The sequence below is a fragment of the Mesitornis unicolor genome, unplaced genomic scaffold (genome assembly GCF_000695765.1).
Source record: "Mesitornis unicolor isolate BGI_N332 unplaced genomic scaffold, ASM69576v1 scaffold25766, whole genome shotgun sequence".
Taxonomy (NCBI): domain Eukaryota; kingdom Metazoa; phylum Chordata; class Aves; order Mesitornithiformes; family Mesitornithidae; genus Mesitornis; species Mesitornis unicolor.
The window spans coordinates 111046-137743 of record NW_010189291.1 but is presented as its reverse complement, the minus strand read 5'-3'; the positions used below and the strand labels follow the sequence as shown (position 1 = coordinate 137743).

At 36.2% G+C, this 26698-nt stretch overlaps 1 protein-coding gene across 1 annotated transcript; it reads left to right on the top strand.

The window, feature by feature from the left end:
* Nucleotides 1-1089: 1089 nt before the first annotated feature.
* AIMP1 (aminoacyl tRNA synthetase complex-interacting multifunctional protein 1) lies at nt 1090-25349 on the top strand. Its single transcript, XM_010186021.1, has 7 exons — nt 1090-1270; nt 13656-13789; nt 14448-14561; nt 16477-16635; nt 17930-18141; nt 20762-20930; nt 25117-25349. The coding sequence occupies exons 2-7, from the start codon at nt 13681-13683 to the stop codon at nt 25281-25283; spliced, it is 930 nt and encodes a 309-aa protein (XP_010184323.1). The 5' UTR covers nt 1090-1270; nt 13656-13680; the 3' UTR covers nt 25284-25349.
* The last annotated feature ends 1349 nt before the right edge of the window (nt 25350-26698 follow it).

The following is a 26698-nucleotide window of genomic DNA, read 5'->3' as shown; positions in this document are numbered from 1 at the left end:
TCTGTTTTGTCAGAATATTGTCAGTTGGCTAGTGGCTTCTGGTAAGGGCAGGTCACCCGTTCTGTCCATAGAAACTGAGGAGGAGGGGATGTTTGTCCAAAAAAACCTTTATTGTCCTTACTAAGTGTGAACAGTATTAATAAAGGTATGAATTACTTTTAAAGGGATGAGTGAAAGAGTATTCTCTGCCTACCAAGATGAAAAATAAGGTTTCTCTTAGGAGTTACTTCCATGTACAACCTAGTGTTGTGGTAGTCTGAAATGGATCTATTTTGATGACCTAGCTTTTATGATTTTTGTTACACTGCATAACTTTGTATACATTTAAATTATTGGGACACTTTATATAAGTTAACAGCCTAGAAACTGTTCCTTGACTTCAAAAACTGTAGAGAGGGAAACTTAAACTAGCATTCATACTAGAAAGCAATATATACTGTATTGAACCTTTGTCCGTTTAACACAATTCATTCAGAAGAACCCATTTTTGCCTCAGAATGCTGGAAAAAACCTGACAGAGATTCTATGCTGGATTAGAGGAAGATTGGATTCGTCACATAACTTTCCCTGGTGTGTTGTCTCATATCATAATTATCTGAAAGCAGACAGATTCTGAGGTGCTTTTTGCATTTGAAAGTGGCAGACAATGCATAAAACATCATCAAAAATTGCCTGGAGTTAGCAAATCTCTTCTTGAGATCATTTGGTACAATCTTTTGGCATAAAACTACCCATTAAAGAAGACTTTTATTTCCATTTCCTTCTCATCAGCAGCTTTCCCAACATAACTTCAGCTGAGTATGAATTAATAGTTTAATCATTAGTCTCTGACTTCAGGATCCTCTCTCGGAAATGACCCATGCTATTGGATCTGGTTTCTGTCCCAAAGTGTTTTTCAATTATGGTTTAACATACAGCTTTGTAGTGGCATCTTGTTTCAGACCCTGAAGATAAGTGAGCAGATCATTTCAGCAGCTCAGCTGGCCAGGGCAGCTAGGGACTGCGTTTCTCACAGGAGTGCACAGGCTGCACATGGCATTCAAGAGGCATTACGTTTGGCTTGGCAGCAGCTGTGCTGGAATGAAGGCTGGAAATTAGCGTTTGTGTTTGTCCTGCTGTAAGGTTTGAAACATATGTGAAGTGCTCTAGAAATTGGTAACAGCCCATCACTAAGGAAGTCACTGTTGCCAACTAGGATATGACACTGAATTGTACATTAGGGAAATTAATCTTTTCTTAGGGGTTGAATTACCCTGCCACATCACAGTGGGTAAGTAATTTTGCATCCATATGACCATCTATAAAATAATGCTTATGATAAGAACTAGGCATAGGTATATTTTTTTCTTTACGTATAGCTTATAATTAAATTTTACTGAGAACTTACCTGCAAATTTGCACTTTTGAAGATGCTAAACCAAGATAATCTAATTGAAAATAATGGTTTTCTAATGTTTGGGTTTTTAATAGAATAATTTGGAACACAGCAAAATTATAATTTAGTTCAATTTGTCTTAAGCTATGGAAACAAAAGAAACTGTGAATCCATAAGTGAAATACTGCTGTTCCCCAGAAGCTGCTCGGAGGATTTTTCTGTCAGATACCATCAGTCTTAATAGCTGACATCAGCCCTCTCAGTGTCAAAGATGAGCGCACAAGGGGTTCTCTGCCCGGAACTAATATTAAAAGAGGAGAAAATAGTTTTCATCCTAGAAGTTTTAAAAGCTGTGAATCTAAAATGCTTTTCACTACATACAACTATAAAGAAGATTCTGAAAGACAATTATTGGGCTGCTTCCTTTTTTTAGTACCTTTAAAAGATACAATATTGCTGTGATTTCTCTTGAGCTGTGCTCAAGTGTTTATAGATGTGGTGCAGAAGTTTACCTAGACTAACATAGTAACCTTCTAAAACTCAGAAACAGTGTTGCTATTCTGGACTGTGCCCAAAGGACTACTGAGTATACTTACTTTGAAATTGGGTTGTCAGTTGCTCCTAAAACCAGTTACTTAGGAACAGTGATGTTCCTGACTTAGTTCTTTTTGGTACCAATGCATGAACATTATTGTGGCAAATTATTCGTGAATGTGTGCAATGTTAAATTTAACAGTGGGAAGAAGAAGGTGGGGGCACTGTCCTGTAACAGCTAGAGTTTTGCAAGGGATGCGAAAAAGTAATGAAAAAAACTCTTGATCTTACCCTCTAGTTTAGAATACAGAAAACAGGCCAAAAATAATCCTTCCAAGATCACCTTCTTTGGTTTGGGAAAGTCCTTTCTGTGTGTCAGCTAGAATAATAGTTAAAAGTGTCTTTTGTTTGCTTGGCATTTACATTTGATTTATCAGTCTTGGCAAACTGATTTGGTTTTTAAATTGTGAGATAAGTGTATAAAATCTGATCAGTGGTTCTCTGTTAATAAGAATTAAATTAGTCTCATTTTAAAAACAAGTCCTTCAGTGTTAAATATAAGGAGCTTTTGCTGTACAGGAAAAAGTGGTGAGGCTTGGGTTTTTTTATATACAAAGGACATCTCTAAATTGACTTATTTTTTTCATATCAGTAGAAGATCTGAAATAATCACGTAATATAATTCACTCTTTGGTGGATGTTCATGCCTGAGCAGAAGGAAAACTGACATCTTGCTTTCAAGTATGGTTTGAATTGTTACTTTGTGCACTTTAGAAATTATAGGTAGTTGCTATACAGTCTGGCTTCAGAAGGTGATTTGTTTTCCTGCTAAGAATAGTGGAGAAATCCGTCTGTAGAAATGCAAGTCTACTGAAAACCTTTTTCTTCAAAGTTCCTTTCTTTTATCTCCAAAAGGGGAAAAAATATTCTGTAAATTTCTATCACACAAATTAAAATCATTGATCCAAAAGTTAAGTAGTTACAATTCTCAGTAGTATTAATCTAGAGGTTTTTCTATGTAAATGAGATGCTTGCTAGGAATTTCAAGTCTCTTCATTCTGTATGTGATGAAAGGGAAGACCTGTGTTTTGAGGCTGATGCCAGAAACATGCAGTGGTAAATACTGCTGGCACATGGTTTTGAAGTGACATGTAACTGCTGCTGGCTGCTGAGGATTAGCTGTTGTCAGCCTGCTTTAGATTTAAAAGTTAATTTAGGTTTTTCACTCCCACAGCTGAATGAATAATTTTCTCCGTGCAGGGTAAGTTAGTATCTTTATAGAAGATTTTCGTTAAAATATTGTCCTTCTGTGTTACGTGAGTAAATTCAATACTGGAAAGTACAGTTACTTGTGTTGTGAATAAAACTGGGTTGTTGAATGTGCGTGGGAGGGTTTGCCTATGTAAATAAGAAACTGCAACTACAGGCTCAGAGTTTCCTGAGGACTCCTTTTCTCCTTAACGCTTTTGGTTTGACAGCTTTCTTACTCCGTATTAAGAGATGTTTGCCATTATTCTTGCATTGATTACACACAGACACATGCACACAAACATGCACATTTTCAGGCTTAATTTTCTTCAGCTTTTATTTGGCTCACATAAAAGAATACCTAAATTTCTGCCTCAGTAAATACCAGCAATTGCTAATGTGGTTGTAGTTAGAGAGCACTGATTCTCTTGCTGTGCATCCATGGTGTCTGCTGAATGCTTTCTTGAATAAATAAAGGTTATTTTTAACTTCAGCACTTTCTTTAACTGAATGGTTAAATCCTGTTTTCCTTTAGTTGTGCTAAAAGATACTACTTCTACATGTAGAAAAAGCTGATATTAATGTATAAGTAATAAATGTCAAGATTCTTTTTCTGGTACAGTTGAACTATGTTTGACAAATAGTAGGCTGGTTTCAGATATTAAGAGTATCGTGAATTAAAATTGAAAAGGGGATCAGTATTCCTACTACCTATCCAATACTATTATTTTGCAGGCTGTTGCTGACATAAAACTCATTGTTTAATGGCATTGTTATTTCCAAACTCTCCAAGTTTCTAAGGAGAAGGCATCTTTAAAATGTCTTTTTAGCAGCTGGGGGTTTTGGCAAGGGTTATTACCCTTATTGCTTTGATGGACCCAAAAGGAAAAGGCTGGATTTTGAGAGGTACTTTTTAAAATGTATTTTTGTTCTCAAGTGAGACCTGTCTTAGAGAGAAGGTGTAAACATTTCTTTTTTCTTTACCTTTTTATGACTGCTGTGCCTGTTATTAATTAAGGAGGTAATGTGAATGCTCAATTTTAGGCTTAAGTTACAAAAAAAATCAATAAAATATCTAAGAAATGGTGTTCTACTTGGTATCAACAGGTAGATTTCAGTGCAGTTCTGATTATTCTCCTGCTATCTGATTTATGTGTAGTTTACTCTGTATTTATAGCAGTAATCTAAAGCTTCCACTCCCCAGTAAAACCCTAGAGGGTGAACTGCAGTACAGATTCCTTGAGTTCCTGTGGCATATGCTGACCTTGCAGACTTGTCCAGCTGCAGCTGAGTCCACTTATATTTCTGAATTTACAGGCATATGTGTCTCTGTAATTGTAAAGTCCATCTCCTGTCAAGCAAGTTTTATGAGGATACTTTGAGGCATGAGTAGCAGCTACATTTTTTTAATTATTATTGTTATATTCAGTGATAGCCACTGACTACACTAGTTCAGAAAATTAAGCTGTTATAAATTAAAACAATTCCAACCAAACCTGTCAATTTTTGATATAAGCTTTGTGTTCCAAAGAACTGAATGTATTTTGGGGTTGAAAATAAGTGCTTAAGATCAAAGAAACAAGGTAGCATATTGTGGGTGCTGCATCTTTTCCATCATGGGATTTATGTGAGGATTCCTTCTGCACATGGTGATCATTTACCATAAGATTCTGATAGTACTGTTAAAATATTAATGCAGCAGGATCCAGAAGATACACATTGCTGAAAAAATACATAAGGCTGTCCAACTGTTTTGGCATACGAGTTGCTGCTTGTGTTTCAGACTCTACGATAAAGCACAACCAGATGAATCTCTACTGACCTTCCAGGGGTCCTGGCAGATGCAGTGGGTGTGTAACCTGTTGAGGCTTAAGTCAAGCAGTGCAAAGAAGTTGAGCCATCTATTGAATTACCGGGTGTTCTTCTCAGATTACTAAATTAAGTTACATATAACTTTGTATACAAAAGGCAAAAATTTTGTTACAAACTGCGTCCAAATTGCTTGACTTTTGTCTTAACCTGGACAGAGCTTCTTGTAGTCATGCCTCTGCTTTGTTTAGTCCTTGGGGTGCTCTCCTCAGAGGCTGGGAAAAAGTACAAAGTTAATTCAGAATTGGACCAAGACAACTATTAGTAGAAACTTCTCCCTGAATACAAATTTAGCACAGGCTTACAGCCAGGATGTGAATGAAATTGCAAGTACTCCTAACTTACCTTTTGAATCTTGCAGCTGTAGTATGTTAAGATAGGATGCAGTTAATTAATATGTGGTGGCATCTACTAAATCTTGAAATGCAAACTTGAACAAAATACTAAAATGATTCGTACTTCTGCCTATTCAGTGTCTCTTGATCGCTACCATACAGATCCAAGAGATCCAGTTTAATTCAAATTAAGCCTGTCGCAAAAGTAAAAATTTTATGCTTCTACCTTTATTTTTTCAAACATATGCTTCATTCATTGCTTCTCATAAATTCAATTTTTGCCTATCTCATTAATGCTGTGAATTGCTTGTGACTTTGGTGCATTGTTCCCTTTCAAGACAGACTTGTCTTCATGTTTAAAAATCATCTTTACTGAGTAACTTCTATTGCCTCAAAATTAGTACCAGCGGATAGGCCTTTTCTGTGCAGTGTTCCATCACATTTTAAAAAAAACTCTTTCATGCTGCAGTGCTTCTCAATATGAAAAAGTTTGGTTATGTGTGTTTTTACTATTTACAGCCCTTTAAAATAGGGAGGAGTAGGCTCTTAGGACTACTAAAAGACCTGTCTGCAGCTGGGATTGAGCTTGATTTATCTGGCAGCCAGAAGGGCTGGACTGTAAGTCTCCAGAGCTAGCAAATCATTCCTTAGGGCTGGTATTGCTTTTTGGATGGACTATGTTAGACATGTTAGTTGTTTGGCAGTCTGCAAACAACAATTCTGACTGTGTAAAAGATGTGAGCTGAAATAACATATATTAGAAATATACAACTCTGCCTAATAATTTGCTGCTTGGCAAATTGCCTTCACTACTGAGTACACAGGAGTTTACAGTTTATGAATACTTTAAAAATTGTATTTAAGTGCTCAGAAAAAAGAATAATCATAATCATGCTGTTCAACTGTTTAAAGCCCCAGTGATAGTGATCACTTGTCGGGAGAATGAGAAAGATAGAATTCTTACACCTTTTTGCAATTATAAGTCTGCAAAACTGTATTGCCATACTTCACAATACCCTCCTATGTTTTAGGTTGTGATTCCATTTTGTTCATGTTCAAAAGAAACCAAAAACCAACCCCCCCAAAAAAACCTAAAACAAAACAAAAACAAACAAAACAAAAAAACAAAGCAAACAAAAACAACAACTAAAAACCCCCCACGCTCTTTCTTTAGCAAAACACAAGGCTGATAGTTAAAATTTCATTTGATCTTTTGTAGTGCCACAGTTCTCTTACCTGGAAGGGGATCACTAATACAGTACTGAGAGTCAAAAATGAGATTCCATGATGGTTTATTTGAAGGCAACTTCTAGATTTTGAGTTTTTACACTGCAGTTCATCAATATTGCTCAAAAGTCTTGAAAAAAACCACAGTGGCTTTGTCTGGGGTTTTTGATATTTTGTTGTTGTTGTTGTTGGTTTTTGTGCTATTATTGCTAGCTGTTGCTTTTTGCTTTTCAAGAGTTTACCATTTTTCCGCCAAAAATATACAGACTTTGATTGAGATTAAGTAGTCTCGAGCAATACAATAGTTGTATCTAATATCTAAGATACTTCTGTTTTCTTTGTCAGCATTACATTGCTGCTTACTGATACTTTGGCCTATTTGTGTATGGGTTTATAAGGCTGTCACAGAATCGCACCAAAATGGCTACATGCACACAAATAATGAACTCAGACAAGCTTTAATCTGCACCTGAGATGAAGCAGACAAAACTTCATTCACCAAAACAACATCCCACTGACATTCATCAAATACAGGTTCGATATGCTGGTTGGGAATATTACCAGACACAGCTGACTGAGTTAAGAATTCGTAAGTTTTTGGCCGAACGATCCAAAATGTGCACTCACTCACTCACCAAAAAGGGAGGGCTCTCAGTCTCGAGAAGTTACCTTAACTGGTATCCCAACTCAAGGGGAGAGTCCCCGACTGCAGACCCGCTGCTCCGAGGAGGACCGACTCAAATGAGTCCTCCGGCAGGGCCCCATTTATACCCTGGTCGGATCTGATCTGTGGTCAATACATGGTCGTGTCACCCCCTGTTGGCTGAGGACCCCAACTTTCCCGCCTTTGCCCCCCACTGTGTGGACCAGACATGAGCTGTGAGGGGGGAGGCAGTCCTGGCGCCTCCAGGGCGAGAAAATTTAGCACTGTTTGTGTTGGGTCTTTCTCAGGTCTTTAGTAGGGTGGGTGCATCTGCCACAAAGGCACGTTTTTGAAACCTGTTTGTGAAAAGCTTCATGTTTTACTTAATTTTGCAATTGAGGTATTATATTTTTCCATAGATAAAACTGTTGAAAACCTGGGTTTCCGATAAGTAAATCTGATTATTCGCTGTCTTTTGAAGCCTAGAAACATGTAATCTTTTAGAATTGCTTTTGAGAAGGAATATTTGGGTGTAAAAGCTGTGATGGCATTTTACAATGTGTAATGTATAAAACCAGTGAAACACCCAACCTTCTGTGGTAGTGACAGGTAATTGCATGAAACTTACTGAATATAGCTGATTTACTAAATATCCTAGCAATAGGATTATATCACTGCAAATTTCTAACTAAATGTTGTAGACTCTTATGTCTAACGACAGATTGAGATCTGCTCTTCTGTGCTTTAATTAGACTAAAGTAGGGAGATGTTCCAGTCAAAACTAAGATTTTATCTCAGAACTAATCAGTTGTAACTCTTCTAACTTTTTTTTATAGTTTAAATTTTCATAGTTTTTATAACTGAACCCTAAGTTTTTCTACCAAAAATGTGAAATCAAATCAGATTTTGTAAATCTTAGACAAAAATCTTTACAGCATCAAGTCTACAATACTTCATCAGAAGTTAGGAAAAACCTGTAAGAGAAAATTTGTTTTTTAAAGCATGAATCCCAGTACTCTGTGACAGGAGAAGATGGGACAAGTTACAACAATTTCCTACTTGCATTGATGCTTTGGTTATGCAGAAGGTAACATAGTTCCATTCTTTCTCCTTCTGTTTTGATCTTCTCACTACTGTTCTTTTGCAGAATAAAAAGGTGTGATGTGAGATTCTTAAATCTGGTTCACTGTGTCCTGACAGTTCATAGAAGTGCAAAGCATAGGAAAGCAGAATCTGGCAAACAGCTGGCATGTTCTGGTATATTTTTATGGGGTTTTATAAGATTGCATGCCAGAAATGGCCATACCCAAAAAGGATGCTCCGATAAAACACTTTGAACACACTTCATGCAGAAACAAAGTGATTGTTGGTACTCTTTATTTTTTACAGAAAGTAGGATACTTTGCTATTCAAGTTATCCCCACTAGAGTGTCTTGAGACATCTCATGGCAGAAGAGAAGTTTAATTTGAGAGCTGCTTGAGACTTAAGACCAAAAGCTTAGGAAGAGGAATTGTCATTAAATATTTTCCTATAGTTTAAATTAATTAACTTTAGTTAGCGTTAGAAATTGCCTTTGTGTTGTTGATAACTTTTAGAATAGGCTGATCCCACTGGTTTCGCTTTGTAATGACAAACTTTTAATTTGAACAGAGCATTTCACTTGAAAAGCAAACACATCTTTTTGCAGACTTATTTTTGCAGACTCCTTGCCTGATCTTAGGTCTTGGTTGGTGGCTGTTCATAGACATGGCATTCTCTTGAAGTCATATGTTTATGCTATCTGGGCCATCTTGAAATTGCTGTCTGTTCTTTGCTAAAGATCAGTAGGATTGGCTTTGTGGTAGAAATGCTTGATTCCTCCGTAATAGCATAAAGTGAAGAGCAGTGATGGGTCGGATCGAAGCAGCTGTGCGATGAAGAACACTGTCTAGATGTGGCGAGCTGTGAAAGCTTATCCTCTTATTGTGGAGTTAGTGTGTATGTGGGAGAGAAAGAGAGGAACAGCTGGGAATTGTGATGATTTTTGTTTCATTTTATGGCATTTGAGACAAAATTTGGCAACTTTTTGTCTCAACACATGCCCAGGGTGGCCAACTGAAATGTGCATGGTGTTTAGTTGTTTTGCATTAAGGTCTGTGGGAAAGGATGAGAACAAGAAATAAGATACCTGTCACCTAAAGAGAGCAGCATAAGACTTTAGCGAATTGAAAACGCTGAAATATAAATGTCTAAATGGTGGGTGTCAAGAGCCAGACTGGTGTCAAGATGAACTCAAATTCTTTTCAGTGGTGCCCTGTGACAGGACAAGTCACAAAGGCAACAGGTACAAACTGGAACACAGGAGGTTCGAGCTCAACATGAGGAATATTTTCTTTGATGTGAGAGCGACAGAGCACTGGAACAGGCTGCCCAGAGAGGTTGTAGAGTCTCCTTCTCTGGAGACATTCAAAACCCACCTGGACGCTGTCTTGTGCAACCTGCTGTAGGTGATCCTGCTCTGTCAGAGGGGTTGGAGTGGATGATCTCCAGAGATCTTCACACCCCTACCATTCTGTGATTCTGTGAAGTAAATCTGTGTCGCTATCAGAGGTGTACTCGACGCATACATGGAGAACTTGTTGATCTGTATGCAGTAATTCTTACTAAGCAGCCTGCATGTTAGGTGGTGTACAGTTTAGGAATCTTGTTTTGTGTGTCGACGTTAACAAAGCATTGCAAGGAAAAGCTGAGAACTTGGAAGTACTGAGCTTTTTTTAAACCTCCAGCTGGAAAAATGAATGCTTAGAGGTAATTATTATAGGTATTGGGAATCAGTTGGCTTCCAGTTTCTGGGGTTTTTTTGGTTAAATGATTGCTTTTCCAATAGTAAAAAGTAATTGGTTCCATGTTCAAACTATGGATAGATTCCAAAAACAGTTTTTACGGTTTAAGATTTAAATCTTGTCATTCATTTTATGGGGTTTTTGGCTTTTTCTTGCTTTTAAAAACAGAGAATATTCATATTGAAGAGTAAGCTACAACAAGTCTTGCGTTTTTAGCATCTTCTTTGTGTAATTACTTTTTGATCTGGTTATGTTATAAGATCTAGACCAGTGGTGATAAACCAGTATTTGTAAAACATGTTGAAATTTTGAGGTAGTTTGTACTCCATGAGAAGTCTTGATTTATTATAGAGAGTTTGCCACTTTGGGGACTCTTCCACATTATGTGCTCTTGAGAAACAAAGTTGAATAATGTTGTATTTTTTCCTGTGAGGGTACTGCAGCTACTTAAAAGACTGCAGGAGGCAGGGCTTCCTGTGGGATTTTTTGGTTGGTTGGTTGGTTGTTTTTTTTATTTGTGGTGTTTGGTTTTTTTTGTTTCTTTGTTTGTTTGTTTGTTTTTTAAAGATAGGCAACTCTTTTAATCAGTAATTAGAATGATGAGAAAGTAAAAAATGTTCATGTGTTGATCTGTAACTTCGTGAGTAACTGCAGGACTTGAGACTTCCATTTGAAGATTGAGTTCCATTATAGTGAAGCAAGTGGGTTTTGGAGCAGTTCTCAATGTCTTGTGGGTAACAAAGTAGTCCTCAGAGGTCTGAGATTAAAGTTTCCCTTAGCTGAGCAACCAGGTAACTTCAGGAGGTTACTCTTTTCAGAAGGTCTGAATATAGCTGCTCCTTACTTGTTTTTCAGAACTATTTTTTGCTTGAAGGGAAAGCAGCTCATTAGGCACAACTGTATGAAGTGCCTTTGCTTTCAGTTGGCCTCTGGAACATTTTCTGCAAAACAGATCAGAATGTGTCTGTAATAAGATATAGCTTAAAAACCAGAATCATGTTATTCCTGGTTTTCTTTCCTATTTTAGTTTGTTTATCACCAGTGGGAGTTGGATTTTTGGTTTTGATGGGTTTTGTGGTTTGGTTTGGGTTTGGGTTTTTTGGTGCAGGGCAGGGTGGAGGGGTGTCAAGGTAAGAGGAGGGCAAAAGAAATAGGGCAAACTTTAAAAGGAATCCAAAAATTCATTGACTGTAACCTTTGATTGTTGCAGTGCTAATGTTTTTAATGTGTTTTGTGTTTTATAATAAAGGGTGGATCTTGACTTTATTATGTGCCCTTCTTAGATGCAGTTTTGTGGGTTGTTGTGCCTGTGCAGCAGTTCATTTTATCCTGTTGGTTCTTTATATTAGTATCGGAAATACCTATCTCTTTGTGTTATTGTTATAATACTAGGTTTACAGAAATTTATTTGACAAGTGGGAAAATGTCTACCCATTGTAATCATGTAACTTCATTTCCAGATCTTCAGTTCATTAGCCAACTTGGCTAAAACCTGTAAAATGTACCAATTCTATTCACTTTGAAGTTTTAGTAGTGTTTCTGTTGTTGTTGGCAGAGTTTCCACTGTTAGTGTTGTGTTCCCCTGAGAGAATATGTAGCTTGCAAGAAATCTTACTGGTATGCAGACAGTAATACCCCAGGCTTTGTACTGTGCTGCATTGTGCCATAATAGTTTTATGTCTATTTCCATTCAACATCTAAATCAGGAACTTATTGGAATCACTGTTTTCCTTTTTAAACCCCTCTGTTCAGAATGCACATGAAAAGAAAATTAATTTCTTATTAGTAGATATTAATTTGAGTACTGAAATTACTTTAGTTGTCCTGGAAAGATGATTTTGCTGCTCTTCTCTCTTTTAGAGTTTCTTTTTTTTTTTTTTTTTTTTTAAGAAGAAAAGTCTGTTGTGGATGAGTGGAAGGTGTGAGGGCAGTAATACTCTTGCATCTCTAAGCGAAGCAGTGTGCATAAAACAGCCTTCAACTGTGTTAGGTTGCAAAGAAGGCAAAGTGTTGGTTCATTCATCACGTTTGCAGGAGCAATATAACTCATGCATAGTCTGACTACTGTATATTTCTCTGGCTTGGTGAATTTTCCTTTGAGAACTTTAATTATCTGATTCATTATCTTTTGCCATTTTTTTTCTTTTTGAGGAAAAAAAAAGTATAACTGTGGAGAATTGAGTTCTTTGTAATAGAAGATCAGATACCAAAAGTAGGTTGATACTGAGAGTGCAGCAAAGGTGATACGTTGACACTGGCATGAGTGTGTTTGCATCTGTTCACCTTTCAGTTGCCTCTAAACCTGTTTTGTCTTCAGCATGGCTCTTGTTGCAAATCCCAACAGAGAATATTTGTATGTTACAAACAGATTTAGGTCATAGTGTCAGAATAATCTTGCAATAAAATAGGAAATATTCTGCCAATTTGATATGAGAAAAGGCATTTTGGGGCTCTAATCAAGTAGAGAAGCCAATGCACGTATCTGGATTGCCATTTTCTTACCGGTTCTTATCTTTGTTGCAGTTGATGGGCACATTCACAGGAATTACATCACTGTTGCTTGTGAAGATCTGCAGTGTCTTTTCTTCCCACCTATAATCAGTTTTCTTTCTTGATTTACAGATGAGGCAGCTGTTAGTACAGATTCTTTCCTCATCTAGATACTGAGTAGGAAGGTAGAAGCTCTATCTGCTGCAGATACCAGTGACTGTAACTGTTCATCATTCTGTTGCCACTATTGGTACTTTTATGGTTAGACACAAATGTTGCAGAGAAGGAAGTAGACCGAATTTGGTAGCTTTCAAGAAATAAGAGCTGTACACAAGGCGTAGCTAGTTTCTGGAACACTGGAGAAACCCAGTAAAAGGAATCTGAAAGAAGGTTAAACAGCGTTTATTTGTGCTCTTGCCTTTACTGGTCTTTTGTGTTTCCTGCTGCTTTAATTTCTTACCTGAGTGCTTAGTCTTCCATTTCAGGGGAAACAAAATAAGGCAATCAAAATCATGCTAAAATAATTCTGAAGGTGTAGTCCTGAATGAAAGTTGCATTAATCTATAAAAATAGTGATGAATTCTGCTTAACAGTAAAATGACAGTAAATTCTCAATGTATGCACAACCACAATGTATGAAGTATTTTAATAAATTTATTCAGAATATACTGAAAATTTTTTGAAAATTTTCACAGGATGATTCTGTTTTCTTAGTCTCGATAAAATTCCGGGTACACTTAATCCATCTTTTTTCAGCTAAAACCAGGATACAGTGTTCTGCTGTCCAACCTGTTCCCTCTTTTCCCTGATTTATTCAGACGTTTCTGAGAAGGTGGAATATTTTTGGTTTCATGAAGGAAGAACATGTTTTCTGCAGCTGGGAAGAAAAGTAGCTTTTTTTCCAAAATACTTGAAAGCAGCTGTCAAACATCAGATTCCATTTAACATTGCTTTTTGTTTGGGCTTTGCATTAGGAGTTGGGAGCCTGGCTTGTTCACTTAGCTAATTTTCTTATTCAACCACTGATTTTAGAACTGCTTCATGTGGTAAGACATGATAGAGTGATTACATTACAAAGTCATTTACTTTATACTGTCTGTTATTTGTCTAGGTTTTTAGCCCGTTTCTTGGTGAAGATGGCAGCCAACAATGCAGTGCTGAACAGGCTGGAGCAGAAAGGTGCAGAGGCCGACCAAGTTATTGAATACCTCAAGCAACAAGTAGCTCTGCTCAAGGAGAAAGCTAGTAAGGAATTATCTATCTTATGATAAACTTGTTAACCAGATGGTTAGTATTAAATACTCATAGGAGAAAAAAATGAGAACATGGACAACTTCACTGGTGCTGTCAGCCTTCTAAGCGTGTTTCACTTTCTCCAAAATAAAGCATGTAATAGTAGCACTGCTTCGCTGTCTTGTGGTTTGTGGCTTTTTCTGAAGCTGCTTATTCTGAAATAGAAAAGACACGAATGAGGAAGGATTAATGACACAAACAGATTATGGAAATTTTATAGGAAGTGACTCCATTTGGGGAAGAAAGGGAGCTGGGAGGAATGTGTTACTGCTTTTATGTATTTTGTACATACCGGTATCAGTGAATTAAGATGCTCCATATTACAAACACCTTCAAAGTTTTTCTAATAGGCTTCTTGGAATTTTTTCTCCTGAGTCTGTTTAGAAGACTGAGAAGCTATTGAGAGGTAACTTGAGTACATTGTATAAATGTCTAGTTCAACAAAAAAGGATTCCAAAACACTTGTGATGATATACTCCTTGAAAGTTTCCACTTTTTTTGGTGTTTGGCTTGCCATGTTTCACTTTGCTCTAGAAACAAAATCTCTGTTTTCCAAATATTGAATGCTACTTATCAAAGCCTGTTGTTTCTAATAAAGTGTCAACTCTAGTCTTGCAGGCATCTCTCCGAGAAGAGAAGAAACTCCGTGTGGAAAATGCTAAACTGAAGAAAGAAATTGAAGGGCTGAAGCAGGAGCTGATTCAGGCAGAAATTCGAAATGGAGGTGGGGAAAAAGGTTCTGTCCTCATACAAGATAAATCTAGTTAATTTTGATGATATTTTGTGCTATCTTAATTCTTGTTTTTTATCTTTCTGTGTGTTACTCTATGGCATTTCCTACAAACCCTGGATTTTCCTAGGTTCCATGCCTATGACAACATTTTAGTAATCTGCAAGCCTAACAGGTACACATGCCAAATCTTAAATCAGTCATGGAACTGGTTCTTTGTATGTTTTTGTAAAGTGCCTTTCGTAATAAGCCTCAAACTTGACTGATGGTAATAATTCCTTATAATACCTTAGAAATTACTGACTGTCTAACACTTCTTGATACGTAATACTGAGTATTTAGTCTACCATGACTGAAAAATCCCTATGGAAAATCAAGCCATAGTTCAAAGTACAGATGGGCAGTGACTTGTTAGAAAATCTGTGGTAATATAAAATTAGAAACAATGTGGTTTAAATCTCAATTCCATGCTTTAGTAAGACCAGCCTTTCTTTGCACTGTTTTTCCTTCTTTGCATTCATTTGTGCAGCTCTATTTAGCTCACACCTTCATTATATTATTAATTGGAAAGGAGAGAAAAAACCAAAATGGAAGTGTTTCAGATAGAGCATGTTGTCTTTAAAATTAGTTCCAAAGAACTAATTCTGCCCTCAACAGCTATTACTATTCTTAACAGCTATTACTATTCTTATCCATGCTGTCCATATTGTAAATTGAGTGAGATAGTACCCAGCGTAGCTGGATGCTAGTATTCAACCATACTGAAGGTTTTACAGGTAAAACAACACATTCAGTCTTCGAAAAGACTTCTTTCTTTCTTTTGGGTATGAATAAAGTCCTTCAGTGTACTAAACCAAACAGTTTATATTTCTCCATTGTCTGATAGTCTGCAGCAATTCTTGACAGATACAGGATATTTCACAGAATCTGTTCTGCTTGAGAGAGAAGTCTCAAGGTATATAGATTTTTCCAAGATGGGAAAGGACTAGGAAATTAATACTTGACTTGACATGCATCTTCTTTTATTTAGCTAGTTTATCCAAAAGGTAATGGGACTACATTCAGATCTTTTCTTATGAAGTAAACCAGTGTACATTAGCTTTGACACTATCAAGTAGTTGAGCACAGAAATTAGATGAACAGATCATCTGATCTTTGAGGGAAAGGGAACAGAGATGATATTGTCTAGCACTCTGATGTTGCTTACCCAGTACAGTGTTTTGGGAAAAAGCCTTTATGAGATTCTTGAGAACAGCAGAATGTAGAAGGGAGGTGATTCTTATGCTTTTATCTCATAAGATTGATAGTGAGATGATGTCCAGAATTCTATACCAGCAGTTTAAAGAGAAATATGAAGGTAATGTGTAGAATTTAGGGAAGGTAAGTGAGGAATCAACAGATTGTTTTAGGGCTGCAGATAATTTTTTAGAATGTGGTCATTCAGGCTCAGTTTCTTTAGTTAACAAGAAAAAAAAGAAATTGAGGAGTAATCTGACTACAATATAAAAATTATTTTTATACATAGAAAATTCTGAGATGGTCTCCAGTATGACAAGAGGTAGTAGCTAGAATCTGAAACTAGACAAAGGAGAAATATGGAGTTAGTCGCAAAGGCAACTAGATGTTGAAATAAACTACAAAAAGACGTTGTGTTTGTTTATATGTTTTCTTGTATTTAGCACTTTTTCCCAGTTAAAAGATGTGCAGTCAAAGACATTGTTCTTAACTCATCAGCATAATCATACTGTAACTCAATCTATATGTGTGTTTTGTACTCGGCAGTTGTAGGTTAGGTATTTAAGCAAAATTTTCAGTTTTCTCTACTATCTCATCTATGTTTGAAATGTAAAATGTCACAAGTGTTCAAAGTTCTGATACCCCTTCTAACTTCTGTGTTTTTAAATTTTAGTAAAACAGATTGCAGTTCCTCCTGGTGCAACCATTTCTACAGCGTCGTTTTCAGATGATGCTCCACAAACTGCAGCAGTTGCATCATCTCCTGGTTCCAAAGAGCAAATTAAAGGTGAAGATGAAGAAAAGAAAAAGAAGGAGAAAGTAGAAAAAAAAGGTACTCACATTTTCTTAACTGTGGTAGACAGTTAAGGTGTTTCATTTATGCAAGTGCTTTCAAGTCATTTTGGGCACAGAAAAAACAGTTTGTACAGCCACAGTAGGAAAAGTCGTGCTGTCTGAAAATTTTGAAGTAACTGAAGCTAGCGAAGGCTGTCAAGTAAGCTACGGATTCTTACTTAAATGGGATACATACCAAATTTCTTTTGTGACTGAACTCCCTTATTTAAAAACAAACAATAAACCAATTTTTTTTAAAAATGCCTTTTATTTGTCATATATCAACTGAAATATTTTTGAAGTGCTATGGCTTATGTTAAAAAAAAATACTGCCTTTTTATTACTGAATGTATGATTTAATTTCAGCCCTTTACTGGAGCAATGATTAATGAATCGATTTGCCTGCTGTGTCCGCTTTTCCTCTTTTTGCTCCCTGAAGAAAGGAACTTAGTTTACATTAATATGTGAGCTATCTTGGATAAAAGAATAACAGAATATGCTTATTTTAAGTAAGCACTTCTTAGACGTTTCTTAATCCTCCAAAGATTATTAGTCATTAAACAAATCTTGAATGCCTTTTAAACAGGACAATCTTAAATACAAACTGGATGTAACTTGCTCATCTCGAAATAAGCAGCTTAGTATGGGGAGTGTTGCTTCACTGCTGTTTTATACTATACAGTATGTGTGAGTAATAACAAAACCTTACGTTGCCATGGGATAAAGACTCACCATCAGTGCAACGTTGTAACCTGTGAGCATTTTCACACACAAGTATTCCTGGGGAGTAGAGAATGTTGGCTGTAACACTGCAGTTCCAGTGACTTAGCATTGTCCACAGTCAGGAGCTGTTGTTAAGCACTCGTAATCTGATGAGTTGCGGTTGTCTGGTTTCCCTTTGCTGGTGAAACACCATGGCAAGACTTACTGGTTATTGCTAATTATTAAAATGGTACTATCAGGCTTATTGAAGTGGCCTTTGGCACAGCGTGTATGTCACTTACATACATGTTAGCTACACTTAAATTTTGATATGACTTCACTTTGCAAACCAGAAAACACCTGTATTCTAAGGTGAAAATTACTTGTAGTAACAATCTATAATTGAAGTATGTATGATGATTTTCCACTGGGAAACTACCTAGTAATAGAGGTGCTAACTCTTTACTCTTTCTTTGTGTTTTACACTGGATTTACACTTACTTCTGAGATTGCAGCTTACTTGCCATAGTCATATATGCAATTTATGCCTTTTTAATGTTTATTTAATGAACTGACCTTTCTTTTAATAGGTGAAAAGAAGGAGAAGAAACAGCAGCCAGCTGCTGCAAGTGGTGATGCAAAACCTGTGGATGTTTCTCGTCTGGATCTTCGTGTTGGCTGCATTATTACTGCTGAAAAGCATCCGGATGCAGACACTCTGTATGTTGAAGAAGTGGATGTTGGTGAAACAAGCCCAAGGACTGTTGTCAGCGGTTTAGTGAAACATGTTCCTCTGGATCAGGTATTGACAAAGTTATTTACTGATAGCCTTTTTCTTCCTAAAGTATCTTAAGACCTTCATCTGTTTATAGCATGTGTTTTCATTCTGCTAAAAGATTTTTGCATTCATGAAAGCAAAAATAACATGCAAATGGAAGTAATGCTTAACAACATTTTTCAGAAAATGGAGAAGTACCCTTACCCCAAATCTAATTGAATATTTTATCCCCCTTTCTGCTTGCAGTGCTTCTATCCCAGAATCTTATTCTGACTCCTCTGTGATGCTGTTGGTACACAGTAGACTCCTAAACCAAACAGATGTGCCTTTACCTTTAGGTTTCCTAGTATTTAATAGAGAATCCATATGTTTTTTGCTATCCAAACTTTTGAAACCTTTGCCTTCCAACTCTCTTTATAGCCTGTTGAAGTGTTTGGCATGGAGTGAAACAAAGAGTATGTCAATTTAACTTAGCTGGCAGTGAGTGGCTTAAACAACAGTGGAATACAAAATGCATATTTTTCCTTCCTTGTCTGGAATAGAGCCTAAGACTTCAAGGCTATATTTCCCTTTTACACCTCTTCTAGAGGATTAGTGGAAGGGAGGAGTTGACTGAAGGCTGCTTCTGCATTCAAAGGCAAGCTTGGCAATTAAAGCAATGTTGTATAGAGCAGCTGCAAAATGGGTCATAAAGGAGTTGATCTTACTGTGGAAAAGCTACGTTTTCTCAAATGCCTTTTCAATCCCTATTCACACCCTGTCCCTGTAGTAAGACTGTAATGTAGGAGTCAATTAAAACTGATTGTTGTTTCTATCACACAGAAAGTTATTGAAATGAATAAAATGACTGAATACAATGACTGTTCTGCAGTGTCCAGTTACTGGATTTACAGTGGGCAGAAATTAAAATTGCTTATTTTTAGAAGTCTGCTCTCAAGAAAGTGTGTAGAAAAAAGCATCTTAAAAGCCTTTCTAAATAAACTTATGCACATGAAGTGTACAGAATGCAGCACCAGTAAGCCTTTTCTCTTTAACTCACTTTCTCTCTGAAAAAAAAATCCAAAGTACTCATTAACAGAGAATTAGGGGTCATTTGTTAGGAACAGTTAGTTGGTGTGTCTGGTTTTGATTTTGGAAAGTCTTTGTTGGACAGTAGGGGCAAGCTTGCATCTTTGTGGGTTTTTTTAAGTGTTCAAAAATGTAAAGGCCTGGCATGTGACTACTGCCATATAGTTAAAGAAATGTGTACATCAGATCAAGTAATTCAGACATAATTCACCAAAAGTTCAGCTACTTACGATTGCAGTGTGCGATGTGGTAATTTAGCAGTGTTTGAGGCCACTGTGATTGGAGGGAATGTCATGATGGTAGTTTGGGTTTCTATCCTGTTAGTCTGATGAAGACGATGATTTCCATTTCTGTATTAGTGCAGTCTGGTTTTGTCAATTGTATAATCTGTAATAAAAAAGCAATGTTCTGAAGTTAGAATTTTTTCCAGTTAGTCAAATTAAAGTTGAGTACTCAATGCAGAAATCTTGTTTCTTTTATTCTGTCTATATATTTGCTAATTGCTGCTCTGTGTTAGATAATGCCTACAGCTTAAATTCTAGAGTCATTGACATTTTACAGCAATTTATTGTGTTTTGGGCTATTTATATTCATAGCAATAACTTAAGCACTGGCTGAAATTTTTTTTATGCAAGGTCAATTTTGCATTATAACTGGTTTTTTTGAGATTTCTATTTTTTGCTTTTTAAAATGTTCTGCTTGAAAAATATGCAATAGTCAGAGTAGTTAATCATATGATATTTATTAAGTATTAGTCCTACAGTTTTGTTTAAAGATTATATTTTAATGCATGAAGACTGAAATTTAGGAATACGGAGAGCGGGGAGACGGAGAGTGAGAGAGAGAGAGGCACGTATTAGAAGTATGGGAATTAAGGCTTCCTTACTTTCTATATGTCTCTTAAGAAGGTTCTGGGTTTGATTTTTTTGTTCAGTTTGGAAGTGTGGTTTGTTTTCTAGGCTTAAGTGTGGCAGTTTCACCTAGCAAAGTATATTTTCTCAGGTTTACTATTATAATTTTTATTAAAATAAAGTAACAAAGGGAGAAATCTGGTTTTATGGTTTTGCTCTAACAGTGCACAGTATATACAGCCATTTTTGGTGGTTTCATTTGGGTTAAATAAGATAAAATTTAAGATTCAAGTGAGCTAGTGTACACAGATTGAAAATTTTGTCTGTGAACTTGACTGTTTCGTAGAGTTTTTTGATTTTGTATTATTAAATGGAAATTGGTTAATGGTGCTGTGTTGAAAGTGGACTATAGTGGTGGTACAGAAGAAGTAAAGACAGAACGCAGGTGAAATGTATCACCTGGTTTCTGGATTTCTGAATTGCACATTTTATATTTCTATAAGTGTGTCACAATTCACCGTTTACTCCACTGTTCACTGACCAGCTCTTAAGTGGTTTAAGTGTTGTTACTCATGCGCAGGCATTAAAATTGTGCATCTGTTGTTGTATGCAACATCTATGTCAAGGTCTCTTCATTGTAATTCTTTTCTTATAATGAAGTAATTAGAGTGCCCAAAAGCACGTGGCATGTAAGTACTCACATCCTTCTGTTTTCCTGCCCCAAGATGCAGAATCGCATGGCAGTACTACTCTGTAACTTGAAGCCTGCAAAGATGAGAGGAGTGGTATCTCAAGCAATGGTGATGTGTGCCAGCTCCCCAGAAAAAGTGGAAATTCTGGCTCCCCCACCTGGGGCAGTACCTGGGGATAGAATCACCTTTGAAGGCTTTCCTGGTAAGTAGATTTTTGCGAAATTGGAGGAAAGAGTTATGCCGAGTTGACCTCGGTGCTGAAATGAAAGTAATTTCCCACTAATGAAAGTGTCAGAACTTGGGCTAGGGTTGTTTCTTTGGTTTTTTTGAGGAGGGAGGGATGGAGAGGATCGGAGGGGTAGAAATGCCATATTAGTAAGAGTAGCCTATAATATTCATAGCACCTGCTTCTGTAACTTAATTTGTTGTGTATTTGTCTTTTGCGTATTGCCATTGTAAACTAAGATATTAATACTGTTTATTGGTAGGTTTGGGTTTTCTTGTTTGTTTTGTTTTGGTTGGTCGTTTTTTAAAATTTATTTTTTTTAGCTAGAGACTAAGATCGTTGCCACTTACCTTCTTGTCCAAGCAACTAAGAACTTTTGATGGGTTTGGTCCCTGTCATCTTTGCCCAATTCCTTTTTCTGGTTTGGTTTGGGTTTGGCGTTTGTTTTCGCTTTTTTCTCCTTTTTAAACAGTTGGGGGGGTTGTTTGTCTGTTTGCTTTTTTTCTTTTGTTCCTCAGCAAAGTAGGGGACAACTTACTGTGAGACTAGAAAACTGTTTCTCAATTCTTAATGGAGTTACATGGCTGTATCTTTCACTCACCCTTTTTCTGTTAAAATCTCACATGTTTCTTAGCTGCTGTTTCCTCAAAGGCAATATGGCACTTCACTGATGCTGCTATCAAGAGGGTAGAATCCTTGCTGTCATTTAATTTCAGTGCTTAATTGTAACCATTTATATTCTGATCTTTTTTTTTTAAAGAGTAATTTTAAAACATTAAGATTCTGTTTGAGGCCTTGAAATTAAAATAGAAAGGACAGCTGGCTCTTATTTTCGTTTGAAGTATGAAAGCCTGTGAAGCAGCAGAAGCAGCAACAACAATAAAGCAACTCTAAAACACACAGAGCTGTCTATCAAGCAGCTTGGAACAGAGTTACTTTTAAGCCTACTCTCTCCACCGTATAAAATATCCATGAGATACAGGCTAATTTTCCTTGGTCATTTTGGTCAAAGTAAACGTGTGCTATCTTGAATCAAACCAATTGACCTTTTTTTCTACAGAAACTTGAGAGATTTCCTAGAACCATCTTGAGTGTCATAGAGGAGTGATTTGATAAGGAATGCTGTTGTCTTGAAGAGTGTTCTTTTCTTGTTTATTTGATATTATTGCCCCTAAGGGAACTTTTAGACTGTTTATACTCCAGTACATGAATCTTCAGCATCTGTTGGGCCTTTGTATGAAAAACTTGATCACATTTTTATCCACCTTCAGTGGCAAAGATCTGATTCATAAGCCATATAAAAATAATTCAATCACATGTCTGTAAATACTACATCCTCCTACACAGTAATTGCTGTAAGACAGTAGTAATTCTTGGATTTTTCACAGCTAACAGTGAAATCTTTTTTCTAATGGCAGTATAATTGTTGCTTTGGCAAATTTTTTTAATGCAAAAATGCTGAAGGAACCACAGATCTGTTAAAGTTACATAATTAAATAATAATTCTAGTCTAAGAATCCCTGGCAATTGAGTTAATAATTATCACTTGAATTCTTAAGACTGGAGCGCAGTGCTTAGTCTGCATTTAGTAGGTTTTATTTAATCAAAGCTTTGGTGTACGAATACTTTCCTGCAGTTGCACAGTGGGCTAAGTAGTATTAACATTTCATAAAGTCACACATCACCACATCTTTTTGCCTGTTCTTGCACTGAGATAGTTTTGCAATAGTGACTGAGCTTTTACAGAGTGGGGAGGTTTCCTGCTTATCATGAGAATTTATTTTGTAGTATTTAAACTGCTAGACCAAATGATACATTTAACAAACTGCGTGACCTCTTACTTGGCCCTTTTTATGTAAAGAGAGTGGGAAGCTCATTAAACCGTTGCAAGTTTAAATTTATTTTATTTATAGAAAACCTTCTAAAGAATATTTTATGGGAAGAAGGAATGCAATGAGGAAAAAGCATAGGGAAATGCACAGCCTAAAGCTCTGGTAGTATTTAAAATCATTGCCAATGCTAATCTAATATGAGCTCACCAGAGATCCCAAAGGAGCTTGATGCAGGATTCCAAAGAAACTTATTAACATCCAAAGCGTGTTCTTTTAATAATAAAAGTCAGGTTTTGGTTGTTTTTTGTTTTTGTTTTTTTTTAACTGAAAAAAATCACTTGCTTTTTATATCTGAGGAGGGAGAAGGAAATGCACAATGGATCATTTAACATTCTGTTTAATCGTTTTAGTAGTTCTTATGCATTCACTTTGGTCTAAATCCAAGTCTGTCTTTGTTCGTGAACTTGAGCATTGAGCAAGATTTTTATTTTTGTGAAGAAGCGCAATTAAATCTGTTTAATTTATTGATGGTATTACTAAGTTTTCTTTTAAATATTAAGTGCACTGTGGTTATGAAATAACTCAAATTGTTGAATCTTGCTCTGGCAAGGTCAGCCTGCTTAGCAGAGAAATCTGGCCTGGTCTGCTTCTCTTGCATAGTTACAGATATAGAAGCAACAGAAGTTAGACCCATCCACAGGCAAACGTAACTTACTTTTGCAAGCAATGAGAATGTAAGTAAACTGAACAACTGAAAACCAAGCAGTAATTAATTTCAACCAGCTACTAGAAACATGTATGTTAAAATCCCTATAGCCTTATAGTTTTTCTTCCTGAATGTTTTGGGACACTGAGTAGTGGAAGGTGAAAGTACTTGACATTCTGCTTACTTAGAGAACTCCTTATTTTCCTTTAGGAACTGTTATCTGCTCTGAGAGCATCTCAGGGAGGATATATTTACTAGGATTTGTTTTTTGTTTCTAGTTTGTTCCGGAACTTAAGATTTTAATAATTTGGGCAGAATTATGCCAATATGGCACTCCAAGCAAGTAAAAACTAAAAATAAAATAAAAATAAAAATAAAAATATGTATATATATGTGTGTGTATATATATAGTGCATCAACAGTGAAATAGCATGGGATCCCTTTCAGCATTTAAATATGCTCTAATTATATTTAAAACAAGTCTTGTGGGTTTTTTTAATTTGTCTTGCCTGTATTACACACAAGTGGTCAAGAACACCTTGACAGCATTATGATTAAATAACTTTCTTAATGAAGTATCTTATTTCTTTAAGGGAATCTGCATTGCATTAGAATTAAGAGATTAAATTTACTTGACCTTTGAAAAGAAAATAATTGTACAGCAAATTGGTTGTCTTGCTTTTTCTAGGTCATATCAGCAGACAGCAATTTATTCAGTATAAATGTTTACAGCAAGAGACCTTATTTAGCTTAGCCGTTTTGTTACTATACTTTGCATTTCATGCCTATGTAAAAATAGGAAAAATAGCACTCTGAAATACTTCACTATTCTATGTAATTTGTTAACGGTATTTCAAAGCATTAGTAGAAGAAACCTGCATTTTGTGGTCATTGAAGATCCTTAAATTTGCTAGTATAGTTAGACTGCCAATACCTCTAGGGCGTAGGTAGCTTGTCATGATGTACACATAGAAACAGGGAGCTGAGATATAGAGACTGAGGCCATAATTACTGAAGTACAAGCTGACATTTAATACTTCTGTTATTGTAGGCACCAGAGCTTGTCATCAAATAGTAGAAAAAGTAGCAGAACAATGTTGAAACTTGGGGCTAAAATTATATGTCAGCAACCTTATTTTGGACTATTCTTGTCTGAGTTCAGTATTTCCCAACTGTAAGGACACCTGCCAAATTCACTTACTATTAATTGCTTATAAAAGTTGCTAAACTTGAGATGCCGACAATCCTGTATGTTGGAGAGTCATGTATTTCTGTGGTCCACATCTACTTAATTCTTAAGAATACTTTTGGTCTCTAGTAAATTTTGTAAACCAACAACTGGCAATGATTTGGTTTCTTCCTTTTGTGACAGTATTTGTGGTCTGTTACTTGCAACATGTTTTTCCCCTGAAAGGTCAGCATTTTGAGAGAGGCTCTGGAGACATTTTCTAGGCAGTCTCTAATTCTGATTAAAGTTTTCATTTTGAGAATCACAGGTGATGTTTTTTTCCTTTAAAAGTGTGTGCAGTGATGCTAGGTGGGCTATCACTGATGTGTGCATGCAAGAGCTCTTGCTCTACCTTCTGTGTTGTGTGCTATTAGGTTATTCTTTGTTTTGAAACAGGAGATCCCGAGAAGGAACTTAATCCCAAGAAGAAGATTTGGGAGCAAATCCAACCTGATCTTCATACTGATGACCAGTGCATTGCTACATACAAAGGAGTTCCATTTGAAGTGAAAGGGAAAGGAGTGTGCAGGGCAGAGACCATGGCAAACAGCGGAATTAAATAAACATTTAGTAAAAGCTTTTTCAGATGTTGAAATGGAAAGTAATGCAAGCACAATAAAAAACATTAATATGTTACCCCTCCGAAGTGCATGGCTAATACCTTTTTTGTTTGACTCCTCTTTCAGAGGTACAAAATGTGTTGTGCTTCTAACGTTTTCACAATTCACTCATTCACCATGCTTACTGTCTTTGAGGTTAAGCATTGTCAACACTCATTAACCACTCTGCTCAAGACCTAGTTGCCAAAGCTTGTTCATAGTAGAACTACAGGCAGGCAAGCGTATTTTCTGGACAGCTAAATGGTTTAGAGGATCTATGGAGCAAGAGCATCTCAATAAGGAAAAACTTTTGCCATGTTCCTTGTATGCTAACTGCTCTGCAAGAGATGCAGGACTGGCAGTTGGTCAGTGAAGACCACAGTTGTCTTAATTCTTCTAATCACCTTTTAATAGTTATTCTCCTCTTCTTTCAAGCAGTTTTCCAATATATTGCAAGGTTCTGCAATGTTGTTCTTGGCTGTGTTATCTTAGTAGTCTGCAAACAGTTGTAATAGGAAGATTGAACTGTGACTCTATGCCTTAAGATAAACAAATGGACATACTTCCATGTACCATGGTTGAGCTGTTAAAATGTCAGTAAGATCTAAGCTGTTGCTTTTCTAAAGTAGTTCTTTATATAGTGCACCTAGATACTCCCTTTCAAATGATATAGTACTAGGAAAAAGTGAATAGCAAATAGATTACTAGAGCTAGTCAAATACTATCAAAAAAACCCACCATATCCTATGCTCAAACAGGTATAAACGGAATTGACTTTTTGTTTTACTGTAATTTTTATGCAATGATATTTTATACAAAAGGTGCTTTGGTGTTAACACAAATAGCTTCTTCAGTTTTTACAGTTAGAATTATTATATACATAATAATATAGTAGAAGTAGTCATGGTAATAGCCTCAAATGATTTTTTTTTTAATTCACACTTTTTAATAATTGAAAATATTTTAGATCAATGTACAGTAAAACTTTGAAGGAACTATTTAAAAGATACTTCCAATATTGTGGCATAAAATATTTATTTAACTGGTTACTGTCTGGCTACTGAAACACCGCTTTTTTAACCACTAAAATAAAAGAACTTTGCCACTCTGAATTTTGCAGGCTTTGAACTTTATCCAGTAAACTGGGAGAGAAAACAAAATGACAATGCTATAAAATTAAAAGGAACAGGTGCAATAGATGAACAGATTCTTTTCCGAATGAGTTTTGTATGTGCCTATAAACTATGTTAATTTTTTCATGCGTCTGGGTGTAAGTAACAGCAATTCATTCTTTTAGAAGTGCCAAATAGTGTTAAGCACATGGAAGCTATTTTATCTGCATTGTAAACTACATATCCAATAATGTCTTATTAAACAAA

What these genes read in the sequence shown, in the direction of transcription:
- AIMP1 (XM_010186021.1), top strand. Translation starts at nt 13,681, where the DNA reads ATGGCAGCCAACAATGCAGTGCTGAACAGGCTGGAGCAGAAAGGTGCA. An exon ending in TCTGCTCAAGGAGAAAGCTA is followed by an intron (nt 13,790 to 14,447) that starts GTAAGGAATTAT and finishes TGTCAACTCTAG; the next exon opens with TCTTGCAGGCATCTCTCCGA. An exon ending in GGAGAAAGTAGAAAAAAAAG is followed by an intron (nt 16,636 to 17,929) that starts GTACTCACATTT and finishes TTCTTTTAATAG; the next exon opens with GTGAAAAGAAGGAGAAGAAA.